This window comes from Lepisosteus platostomus, chromosome 17, assembly GCF_059453375.1.
Source record: "Lepisosteus platostomus isolate fLepPlt1 chromosome 17, fLepPlt1.hap1, whole genome shotgun sequence".
Taxonomy (NCBI): Eukaryota; Metazoa; Chordata; class Actinopteri; order Semionotiformes; family Lepisosteidae; genus Lepisosteus; species Lepisosteus platostomus.
The window spans coordinates 7930379-7943065 of NC_142627.1; the positions used below are offsets into that span (position 1 = coordinate 7930379).

Here is a 12687-nt window from a genome sequence, read left to right on the forward strand (position 1 = left end):
TCCCCTCCCGAGTGTGAGCAGCCCACAACACACTCCAGTCAGTGTGGACGCTGCAAGGTGTAGTTTCACCCAGTGCTACCAGGAAAGACTCCAGGGCTGGCGTCCGTCCTGCAGGGCTTATTCACATACAAGTACTGCCGTTAACACGGAGCATGAACCCCTGTGACCGAACATGCCCAATTAGTGCTCTCCGTCAGCTCTGCAGTACCATATACACCCAAACCCCCTCTTCCCAGCACTGCACAGATCCCATTCTGCACTTGTCATATTCGATTGCTTTCTTAAAAAGTGCACTTGCTAAAAGGAAATACAGTAACAAAAAAATCAATTAAAAAAACAATAGTGCAAAGACTACTTAGTTTAATGCATTGTTATAACATCTAGCATGTAATGGATGTAACCATCAAATAGCAGTAAACCATGACAGTTTATACATGCACAGACAATACATACAATTTAAGTACTTTTTAATGCCTTTCACCTTGCAAAGTACATTAACTATAAACAGAGAGTACTTCCACTATATACAAACAGATAACCTATATTGCAGTTACATTTTGAGGTTTTCAAAAATTGTGTGCTGTTTATTCTAAGTACAGTACAGGGACCTTTATTTTAAATTTTAAGTAGCACTTAAAACAGAGTTACAAAGTACGGAAAAGTAATAACGTAAAAGATGTTTTCCCCCGCAGTCTCTTTCCCTAAGGACAGAGAGGTAGTTACATAACCACAGTGTAGCAAACTAGCTTAATATTATTATGTTCAAGTCTTGTTAAGATTCCAAGATCTATACTATGAAATGCTACACACCGTAACAATTGAATACAGAAACTGAGCCAGGCCTACCGACTAATCTAAGGTTCAGTAACGGTCCAGAGACCACCGTCTTTGGAACATGTTAGTTACAGAAAGTAAGAAGCTCATAGCTAAAATACGTGGTGAAGACCAGGAATGTCATTGAGGCTGCTTTACGGTACAGTTCGACAGGTAAATTCAAGCCTGGGACATCAGTAAATCAAAAGCTTTAGTGTCATAAAACCATAAAAGCACTTCAGTCCTGCATTTCAACAACTTTTAAAAGTTATTTTTCATGGAAATGCATTTTAAAATGACATTCTCGCTTCACAGAGTCAAAGCTGAAAGGGCAATCTGGATCAAGATTAGGTTCTGTATTCCAATGAGAACTGGAAGTCTAAGTACTTCTCCGGTTTGTTTTTTTTAGAGTAACCTTTGATGGGGTCAACTCAATTCGATGGTACTTCCATCTGTTCCGCCTTAAAAATCTTCTTCAAAAATACCTCTAACGCTTTTGACAGAAAAAAAAAAACAGAACTGGGATAAAAATGAACAGTGGAATTTCAATCAAAAGCAAAAGCATAAGCAAAGAGTCATTCCAGAAATTATTTTTAAATAAAACAAATATCAAAAACCTAAAAAAATAACCAAAAGAATGAAAATGCTACTCTCTAATTAACAAAAGGAATGATTTTTACAAGACATTGATCTGAAAAACAAGCACAATACTTTTAAGATGCATTCTGAAAGAACAGTAAAAAAAAGTCCAAAGAGGGTCTTGATTGAAACTGAAGCAGAAACATTAAGGCAAATTAAACCAGCAATGAGTACCAGAAAAACTGCCTACAGCCATGAAGAAACAGTGGCAAAAAAGAACAGCTTAGGCTTGGAACAGGTTCATGATCGTGAAAGAAACGTCTTACTGAAGTATTCATCTTCCAGTCATTCATGTTCATTTCCATATTTTGTTTTCCTCAAATGCTCATGATTAAAACAGGGTTTTTTTGCACTTGGTAACCTATGAAGCCTTTTCAGGAATTAAAAATGAACACTTAACCAGATAGTAAGTTACCAACAGCAGCTTTTCACAACCATCTCCCGCCTGCATCATCATTCCTTTCACATACACTTGCACTATAGTTAAAAAATGCTTTCCAAGCACTAAGAGCATAAGGTAGCGGTTACGACTCCACAAGTTCAAGTGAGCTCCGATCCTTTAGCACATACTCTATTTTCCATAGCTTACTGAAAGAAAGGGAAAGCATTTGTTCCGATGCCAGCCAAGTTTCAACATTAAAAAGAGGGAAAGACACTAAATGCCATTTAATGAAACAATATAGGTTCAACAAAGAAATATTCCTGTTTCCGAAAAGACAACCCACTGAAATACAAACACCTCAAAATGGAATGCAACGCTTTTAAAACATTAGGTTTTTTGTTTTCCCTTCTCGGCAATTATTAAAATAAATAAATAATTAGAAAACAATCTTTCAATATCTGCTCCCAAACGTCAGTCCTCTATTACCCCAGTGTACGGGCAAGGCTGACGCATTCGGTTTCCAGTTTCGAGATCTAGTTGGGCACTGCTCATCTCACTCTATGCTAGAAAAGAGAAATACAACTTTAAAACAACAACAAAAAAATACTTCTGTGTACTTAAGAGCACTTTTATGGTGATAATTATTCTGCGCATATGCAAAATTAGTCAGGAGTCCATAGCACCAAGTAGAAAAATAAATAACTGCTTATATACACAAGACCAATAACTATTAGTTCTATATTAAAGAAATCAGCATTTTGATACAGTAAATAACTGAGCTATTAAAAAAAAAAGAAAATCCAGCACATATCCATTATTTGTTTTACGCTCGTAACGTAAAATACATCTCCCCAAAAACGCTGCCTCTTACTTGATGCAGTACGTGTTAATGTCTTATTCCTGCTTTGTAGTGTTTTTATTTTGTTGCTCAAACCAAATGGAGAAAAAACTTTAAAAAAAAAAACCTTTTTGGTAGCTGGTTTCAGCAGAATGGGTTGGTCGATACGTGACGCTTAAGATTTTCCAGGAAAATAAAAAAAGGTACTTTACGGATAACATGAAAACACTCCCCCCCACCACCCCGGCTCGACGATTTGCTTATTTCTGAGACACAAACTCTTTGGACCGGCAATGCAACACACTGCGGCTCTCACCCTCTTGCAGTTTTGCACACTGTGCTCTGCTCCATCAGCATGAGCTCTACTCGTAGGAAACGAAAGGGGACATTTTCAGCGCTGCCGGTCCCGCGAGGGCTGTCCGCGCCGCGCCAGCTCAGTGAAAGGAGGACGACGGGGTCTCGGCCTGGATCCCGATCAGCGTGGGCAGCTGCTGGCCGCCGACGGCGGGCAGGACCGGCCGCGGGTTGAGGCGGGGAGGCATGGGGCTGGCCGGGCGGATGAGGGGCGGGGGCTGGTGCAGCGCGGGCCTGGGCTGCAGGAAGCGGGCCGGCTGCTGGAGCGGCGGGGGCTGCCGGTGCAGAGCCGGGGTGGCCGGGAGGGACGGCCGCAGCAGAGGCGGCGGCTGGTGCAGGGGGGCCGCGGGGAGCGCCGGGGCCGGGGCGGGCGAGGCCTGGGCGGCGGGGGTCGGGCCCGACGCCGGGGCCGCCGGGGCCACCTGGGCCTGCGGGCGAGAGGATTAGTTCCGATTTGCATTTCAGTCACCACGCGTCAGACACTCAAACCTGTCACTTTCCTACACTGGTGCGATGCCGGATCAACAGTTGTTAAAGTTTCACATGCAGTCGGTCGCACACAAACGCACGTTAATCACAGTAACTCCATCAGTACAAAGATATCATCGACAGCACCAATACTCAATTGAGCACAAAGCAGCAGCACATAGTACTGTGACCGAAATGCAGACTAGACCCTTATGAGTCAAACTCCCATAAGTACATTTTCTTATATAAATCAATTTCTTGACAGATGTGCACGCTCTTAAATCCAGCACTTGCCCAGTATTTTCAATCATGTTCGACTTTCACAAATTTCATGAAGCAAACTATTGCACAGAAAACAGTAAAAAGGCAAATAGCTTTAACATGCATTTAAACTGCATTTTCATTTTCCACCATTATAATGGCCATTTGAAAACTAGCGTTTACCTGGTAAATTTGATCAGTTTGGCTAGACTTTTGATTTGTACAGGCGTGCTTCCAATTTGGCTGTTCGGAGATTAGTGTCTAGCTAATCGAACGGTATCCGTCCTTCACCAAAGCAGCTCAAGGGACTGACAGACCCCTTAGATGTCACAGGTGTAACAACCTCCCGAGTGCAACATTTGCACATCTGCCCATCCTGCTCCGGTACAACTCCGGATCTCGGAAGGGAGTGTGCTAGCGTTCGGAATTGTTAAGAGCATTTTTCTTCCCTGCACAATTTGAGCCAGGAATCCTGGACACTCTCGTACATCTGCCATGATGAAAACTTTCAAGGCAGCACGGGGTTTTGTGGGCGTACAGTGCTCATGGGCTTTAGGGGGTGCTGTCAAAGACAAGGGCGTTTCTCGCCTTGGGGGGGGGGGCTCGGTTTTGGGAAAGTCAAGTAGAAAGCGCCACCACCTCCTCCTCCTCCTCGTCGGTACTCTTCCCTGACGGAGTGTTGGAACTGTTCTTCCCCTCCTCCCCCGAGGCGGCTGTGTCTCCGTTGGGGGCCCGCGTCCCCTGTTCTGCCTCCCACTCCTGCAGCACCTCCTCCAAGTTAAATCGACGACGGTAGTTCACAAAGAAGTTTTTTACCTGCCCTACGGTCTTATTACCGATAACGTCGGCAATAGCCTGGAAGTCTTTTCCATACTTCCGGACACCTACGGAGAGACAAACGCCACGTTCAGTTCCCCCGGCGCGAATTCAGCCATGCTGCGTTACCGGCTCACACACAAACGGTATGGTAAGGGCTGAAAGGAACATTTTAATGAAGAAATACAGTCTTACAGTATAATTCTTGGAGTTAATCTTGGAAAAGACACTTGGCTTCCCCCCCCTTGGAGTTTTAAAGTATTTGCTTCTGCTCAACCTGATAAAAGTATACCGGACTACCTCTAGCAAACATAACATTTTACGAGCGGCAGAATATTTTCACAGTTGCCCAGAACGGTCCTACAACATTAACAAATGAGCAAAAGCCTGCACCTGTATCTGATGGTTTTCCTTTAGAATGCAAGAAATGTTAAAGTCCTCACCCAGATTAAACCACCTACTGTGCTTGACTAAAAGTATTCTTACTTTTTGTTAAGCGCAGTAAGAAGGTAGTTTATTCTTAAAAACAGCATTTCAGTGACTGTTAGAACCGGTAATAAAAAGTGAATACTTAATAAAATGTATTTAAGAATAAAACAACTGAAAATGTACCTTGAACTGCAAGAAGCTGCTCATCTGTTGTCCAGCGAGCATTTACTTTCTGGGTGCACTACAAGAGAGAGACAGTCGTGAAGTTATATTTTTTTATTTCCCCATGTGCATCCTCAATAGGAGCATTAATTGTCTGTAAGGACAATCTGACATTTTATTAGCTGGGAGTAACATCAATGAGTACTGCTAAAAATATATTTTCCATTTAATAATATTGTCTTACTTTTCCTAAACTTTTTTTTTAATCTCTCTTATCTAGGCCATGTCTTACCCTGTCTCACCTATAAGGCTTTACATGGCTTGGCACCTCAATACCTGTCTGAACTTTTATCGCCCTACTCCCCACCTCGCAACCTCAGCTCTTCAAATTCTGCCCTCCTTACTGTCCCCCAAGCCCGTCTACATTGTATGGGCGACAGGGCCTTCTCCTGCTATGCCCCCAAGCTTTGGAACTCTTTGCCCAAGGATATTAGAGAGTCACTTTCTCTAAACGCCTTCAAATCCAGACTCAAAACCTTCTTCTTCAGAAAAGCCTTTACTTAACTGGTTCCATTCTTCACCCCTCTGCTCTTCTTAATACCACCTTCCATGGTCTCCTCTATTGTTATTGTTGTATTGTTGTAATTATAATTGTGTCCTATCTTGTGAAATCTTCTTAATTATTGTTGTAGTCTTCTTATTTATTGTTATTGTCATCCTGTAAAGCGCTTTGAGAAGCCACCTTTAAAGGCGCTATATAAAATAAAGTTTATTATTATTATATTATTATTATTACCCTATATCTTTATTCCAGAGGAAATTCAGTTCTAGCCTCATAAAACACAAGCATGCATGAGAAACATTTTTTTTTACCTCATTCACAAGTATTCATCTTGGGGGGAAATAAATGAGCTTAGTACAGTTTGACAGATGTGTCTTAAAATATGAAAACAGAAAATTACTTGCATACAAAGCACAAAATTAAATAACTTCCATAAATTGCACTATATCAGGGTTCATGTTCACTGCTTTTTACAATCTGAATCATCAACCTTTGTTATTTACCTCAGGAAGCCTGCAGTCATCAATACCTGCTTCCAGCTTCTGTTTTAGACCACTGTTAACCTGTTTAGCATTTTGAACCTTAAAGACAGTAAAACCAGACAGCATCATGAATAAACACAGTAATTGAATTTACGAATACCTGCACACAAAAAAATCTTACCAGTACAGCTGAAAACAAATCCCTGCAACACTGCACATTCACATTTCATATTTACATCCAACATCATTGATAATTTACAGATATACCAAACATTCAGCTATATATACAAGGAGTCTATAACAGCAGTTCCCAACCCTGGTCCTGCGGTCCAGACACTTCTAGAAAGAGCTTTTCTCTTTCAGCAGAGGTCCAGGCACCACACTTGCATTATGGGAGGTCTCTGTAGACCTTAGGTTCCATTGGGTTGATGCCAGTTACAAATCCTATTCACTTCTTAATAGCTACAGGAAAACTGAACATCTCCCTCACATGGAAAACTGAAATCGAGGAGGCCGATTCAGAATCCCCCTGGAGCAAAAGCCAGGAGAGCAATGGAAGTCCCCCAGGGACAGGGTGGGGAACCGCTGGCCACTGACACAGAGAGCCCCTTCTATCCCGTCGGGCAAGACTGCTGCTTCAGGCAGTGTGGCCCAGGATCCGCAGTGCTGCACACCATTTTTATCACAGCAGGTCATCAAAACAACATATGCCCCCCCCCCCCGATCAGACAAGACCAGCATGCACGGCAGAAGATGGATTAGCAATACCTGTCTTTTCAGAGACACCAGCTCCATGTCCAGTTGCCGCAGGATCGTGTTGGCTGCGCTCGGGCTGCAGGAAACGGCCACCACGTCGTCCTGAGTCAGGTACATGCCTTTGGGCGGGCGGCACTTGGACCTCTGGGAGTGGTGTCGGTGTTGCAGGTTCTGGTGCTCCCGCCGGCCCAACCCAATCTTGCTGGGCTGGGTGGGCGGCTCGGAGTGACTCTGGAGGGGGAATGAAAATGTACAGCTTTATACATCCATGCACCCACTTTCGAACTGCCTCAAGGCAGGATACACCCTGGACAGGACGCCAGTCCGTCACAGGGCGGACACAGACACGCTCACACTCGCACCAGCGCCGGTTTTCCCAGAACTCAATGAACCTGCTGTACCAGTATGTCCCTGATCTGTGGGAAGAATCCGGAGCGCCCGGAGGAAACCCACAGGAACACGGGGACGGCACGCAAACTGCATGCAGAAAGCAGCCCGGCTCTGGAACTGAACCCAGGGCCCCCGTGCTACGAGACAGCAGAGCTAACCACTGCACCACCAGGCCACCCTGCTCCACCACAGCATAACAAGAGGAAGAGACAAAACCCACACAGCTGGGGGTCATGGGCAGGGCACACGTTAACTATTGGAAGAGAGCCTTTAAACGTTAGAAACAGTAGGTGTTTACAGGTACAGTAGCACTGAAGAACTGCAGAAGTTTCTAAGACATTGTTATATATATATAACAGCATATAGAGTTTAAATCTTAAATCTATGAAGTACTTTAACATTTTGACACAATATAATGCTAACTTATATGTAATTTAGTACAATACAGCTTCAGGGACAGAGGCAGGTTTTTGTCACTGTGTTTTAATTTTTAAAACATGTTTCCTAGCTGCCAATATCACGTACTTCTGTTTTCCTTGCTCATGAGAAAGTGGTCAGCTGTATAAACAAACAGTTACCTCTTTTTTAGCCTCCTTAGTTGGGTCATAATCGCTGTCATTTCCTTCGTTAGGATTGGCTTCTTCCATCTCTTCGTCACTAAGGTCAGAACAGTAAAAGCATTTCCCGTGTCATTACACCTTAAAACCGCACAAACACAATGCTCATTCGTGGTAAAAAAAACCAACAACAACAACGACGCTCTGACGTCACCTTTCATCTTGATTGTTCCTGTTTGCCAGTTTTCTCGCCTGGCGATCCATCAGGCTGGTCCTGGAACGAGTTTTTTTCCAAGAATAGTAGTACTTTACCAAACTAGAAATGGATTTATCTGGTAACTAAACGGAAAAAAGAAATTGTGAGAAACCAGAACATTTATTTTCCATAACCTCCTAAAATCTTAGCTCTATTCTGAAATTGTACTATTTTGCATAAACTTTTGAGTGTCTAGTTTGCTGAGGTGTTACCGATTATTGTCATTTTCTAGAGATGGGAAGGTTCAAGTCAGCTAAGATTAAAGAGCCCAATCCACCCATCCACTCATTCATTTTCTAACTGTGTTTCCCAGTACAGGGTTGAGGGGAGCCAGAGTCTATCCCGGCAGGTATCTGGCCCAAGCCAGGATATTCCCTGGACGGGACACTAGTCAATCGCAGGACATACGCACGCCAGGGCCAGTTCTCCCTGATGACAAACAACCTGGTAGAAACCAGAGTAGGCAGAGTAGCCCCATGAGAAAACAGGGAGAACACACACATCCTCAACACAGATAGTGCCCCAGGAACTGAACCCAGGACCCCAGCGCTGTGAGGCAGCAATGCTAACTGCTGAGCCACCTGAAGCACCCAAAGCTCTTATGTAACCTGTATCACTATAAAATGGGTATTTACTGTATTCTGCATGATAACTATGAGCTACTCAGATACTGGAACCTTTATTACTAAACAAACATCCTGACAGTCATGCAGTGAGACAGCAGTGTTGGAAGGGACATTCACCATTTGCTGAATCCTGTGAAAGCTTTTCCCATGAAAACTGAAGGCTTGTTCAAACAGCACTTTGTCTTCCACAGTCCACTCATCAGGAAAGGGCGTGAAGTTCGGAAGGTCAGCAAGCGACTTCTCGATATTGTGCTTGTGCCAAAATAGCATGCCCAGCGCCTGCAGGAGCAGCAAAACGTGAACACCGAAACTTAATCCTCTGCCAGAGATAAGGGCTTGTCAAATGTTACAGGCATTCCTGAAATGCTCTGCCGAACTTCGATACTGAAACCTCAGATCAGTTTTTCTACAAGCAAAGAATCAACTATATCCACACGTACGCATATATTTTAAGCCATCTACTTTCCTTCTGATCCTCAGGAGTTCATGGTCTTGAAACATGGAGCGCACACTTTCAAGACTAGAAATGGCTCCAGGCAACGATGCTATTCAACCAATTTTGCCTTGCGTTCGTTAATTCAATCATGCCAGGACTGTCCCCCTCATCAACATTTCTTGAAGTCAACCTTTCATGTTCATCATTCAACCTCGGCATTTATGTCAAGAACGCGGAGTCCACCCACGGCGACTCAGCATTCAGCACATGACCTGGCAAACTACTCCGGACCCCCACAGCCCTGTGGAGAGACGGCACCCCCTCTGTCCCTGCTCCCAAGTCCAGCTGCAGGGCTTGCTTGTCTAAGAAACCCGCCGGGAGAACTGTACCTGCTCGACATTGTAGCCGTGTTTTTCCTTGGCAATGGCAATGTACTCATCCACTGGGGGGGAGAGAAAAAAACAAAACAAAACAAGGGGAGAGTTACTTTTAAAACTTAGAAATAAACCAACAGGGTGTCATTTATTTAGGAATGTGCGTCTTTACCTATATCTACGTTAAGACACAAAGAAATATTTCCTTATAAAAATATTACCGATATCTGTACTGCACTACTTACATTTCGTATCAGCTATCGCATGGTATGGAGACCAGACCAACATGCCGCCGCTGTCTTTATCACTGTACTTCGTAGCACCTTCAAAAATGTAATCAACAAACGAGCGAATTAGTGTTTTCAGCTACACCCGAGTTACATGACCCCCCCAGCATACTGAAGAGCCTGAAAAGTTTCATGCAACTAACGGCCCTGCATCAGAAACTGGAAACGGTGTTCAGCCGCACACTCGTTTGACTGGGTTTACCGCTGACAGCAGCACCAGCGCCAACCGCGGAGTGAGAATTAATGGAAGCGGAGGAAATAAATACTGAATTAAAAAAAAAGTGTTTTTTTTTTATTTATGTTGTCTCGATGTTTTCTTTGATATTGGTTTTCAACGTCTTTTTAATTTTATTTGGTGGAGAGGGCGGGGCTACAGGAGCTCAAGCAAAACGAATACGTTACCCAGCAGGAGAACAGCAACTATACGTCCTCACACCAACAGTCAACATTCACTCGTTTAGATATCAGCCGTACCCAAGAGTATATTAATAACAACGCCACGCAAAACGTGCTTTCACGCTGCCTACAATGTCTCTCGACAGGGAATCTTACGGACACCAATTGTTTGCACAATGTTGTATAAAATGCTAACCGCTCGGATAAACTTGTTCAATAAACGGAGGCCAAATGGGTCAATCACTTCTTGATAATCGATTAGCTATTCCATTTTCCCCCCCCTAGGCTTTCAACAGGGGCTTGAACCCCTTAACCGAGGCTATCTCCGTTCTGGTCAGGTACCGTACGGTAGTAAAATTTCATGATATAAATATCCTACCAGGATCGAAATCGGGAATACTCGCTTGATACTCCGTTCCCACTCGCATCCCCACATCTAGGAAGAAGCAATGAACACATATGAGCTACGGTTTTATTAATATGCATCCACAATGGTGCTGTAAATGTCAAACGTCTTGCAGGCTGTTAAAGAGCCGTGTTCGAGGCTATACCGTGCTCGTCGTCGCTGGCGCTCTCGTCAGAAAAATGTCCATTCGAGGCGTTAGAGGGGCTTTTCGTCCCGTTTGACCGTCCTTTTCCCAAATACTCCGACCCCTTCTCCATCATCCCAGGCATTGCTAAATATTTATTTGCTTTTTCCCCTTGCTAAATTAAAATTATACGGCATGCAACATACTAGCGCAGCCGAGCAGAGCGTTTTTTTTCCCTTCTTTTAAACAACTCCCCTTTCTTTCTACGCAGCAGCGTCGCTGTGCAAATGTCAGATATTAATCCACCTCGCTATTTATTATTATGACCGCCTATCGGGTTGAAACGAGGAAAGAGGCCGCGACGTTTATCGAGTAGCGTGATTTTTTTTTGCAGCAGCAGCAGCAGCGTGGGGGTGTAATTTCGCCTTCCCGGAGGCCAGCTGTTTTGTTTGTATTTTTTTTTGTGTGTGCCGGGGGGTGAAAACAACAACGGCAACAATAGGAGGCAGACGGACCTATTTCCTGCAGCGGAAGGAATTGCGCTGTGCTTGGCCGCAGTGAAGGCGAGCTGTGGCGTGAGCGTGTGCCGGCCGGAATGGAGAGGGCGAGCGCGCGCTGTGGGCTCTGCTGGAAGAGGTTTCGATTGGTACTGAGTGTTCTCTCAAAATAAACACCGGCCCCTTCAACGCACTATTGTCCCAAGGCGTCTCGCCAAAATTCACGTTCTTCTCTCGCAGGGAACCCACGAACGAGGCAGCTATCTTAGCGCAAGTGTTTTATTTTCGGTATTTATCGCTTTCGCTTAGGTCGTTCTACAGTAGGTGTGGGAGACGTGCGTTCAGCTGTATTGACTTAATAGGATCCGATTTTAGAATGATCCTTTTTACACTGGGAACCCGACTGTTAAAGTGAACGAGATTGGGTTGCCTTCGGGGGAAAGGAAAAGCTTTGCAAAAATGATTTCTTCGTAATACAGCCACAGAAGTTAGAGTTGAGAGAGCCTATAGCTTCAAAACATGAATGAGCATTTTATGCGCAAGTCGAAATTGAAGTATACTGGATACCTCTTTCATATACGTTTCGTTACGTTTTTCAAAGTCACTCATGCATCAGAAATTCAAATCTGCTTTTTTAAATTACCCGATACAGAGTCTTTTAATCGTCTAAAACTGCTTATATTAAAAAAAAACCCAAGCAGCTAAACATACATAAATTGGGGTCATGTTTTCATACAAAAGTGAAATGTCACGCTACAAACAACTTAGAGTGCAGGTCTCAGGACTAGAACTCAACAAGACATCTCAGAGCACTCATCTTATGCTTGTAACTTTGACTCTCCAGGAAAGCCTGTCTTTGATAAGCTACATTTAATAAAGTAATTAATAAACTGAAAGCGCATTATTATTGAGTTTGAAGTTTGAATCCAACATGATAAAATCATGAGGTCAAAGACTTGCTTTAATATGGTTTTAGTTGAGAACCTCTCGTTTTGGCAAATCCTTAAACGTTTTAACAGCAACATAACCAGCTCTGCCGTTAACACGGCAGCCTGATCTCAGAAGTTAGTCAAGCCGGGGTCTGGGCGGTACAGTACTGGATTGGGAAATCTCTTGGAAAGCCGGGTCACTGCTGTAAGTGATGGTACAAGTCCAGCAGTAGGTGGCTCTGTTCCCTGTAGACAGAATTTCCAAACCAGTGCCCCCAGTATGGTAACCTGGGACACTGCGTTGTAGGAGGCGCCTTTCTTTTTTGTTGATAATTCCAAGTCCTTGTCTATCCTGAAGCTCAGCAGGTGTGAGCCTGGTCAGTACCTGGATGGGAGCCCTCCTGGGAAAAACTAAGGCCGCTGCTGGAAGAGGTGTTCATGGGGCCA

General features: G+C 44.0%; 1 protein-coding gene across 2 annotated transcripts; it reads right to left on the reverse strand.

Annotated features, from left to right (window-relative positions):
• Positions 1–343: 343 nt before the first annotated feature.
• On the reverse strand, positions 344–11201 carry rcor3 (REST corepressor 3). 2 transcript variants are annotated; one of them, XM_088610757.1, is made up of 12 exons: positions 10836–11201; positions 10664–10720; positions 9847–9924; positions 9617–9669; positions 8909–9070; positions 8124–8248; positions 7931–8009; positions 6975–7193; positions 6228–6305; positions 5184–5241; positions 4395–4639; positions 344–3454 (listed from the first exon to the last, which is right to left on the reverse strand). In XM_088610757.1, the coding sequence occupies exons 1-12, from the start codon at positions 10957–10959 to the stop codon at positions 3107–3109; spliced, it is 1626 nt and encodes a 541-aa protein (XP_088466883.1). In that variant the 5' UTR covers positions 10960–11201; the 3' UTR covers positions 344–3106. The 2 variants fall into 2 exon arrangements, with proteins under 2 accessions (XP_088466883.1, XP_088466884.1); XM_088610758.1 differs by having other exon boundaries at positions 4572–4639; positions 10836–11195.
• Positions 11202–12687: the final 1486 nt, after the last annotated feature.

What these genes read in the sequence shown, in the direction of transcription:
- rcor3 (XM_088610757.1), bottom strand. Translation starts at nt 10,959, where the DNA reads ATGCCTGGGATGATGGAGAAGGGGTCGGAGTATTTGGGAAAAGGACGG. An exon ending in TATTCCCGATTTCGATCCTG is followed by an intron (nt 9,925 to 10,663) that starts GTAGGATATTTA and finishes ACATTTTTGAAG; the next exon opens with GTGCTACGAAGTACAGTGAT. An exon ending in AGGAACAATCAAGATGAAAG is followed by an intron (nt 8,010 to 8,123) that starts GTGACGTCAGAG and finishes TTCTGACCTTAG; the next exon opens with TGACGAAGAGATGGAAGAAG.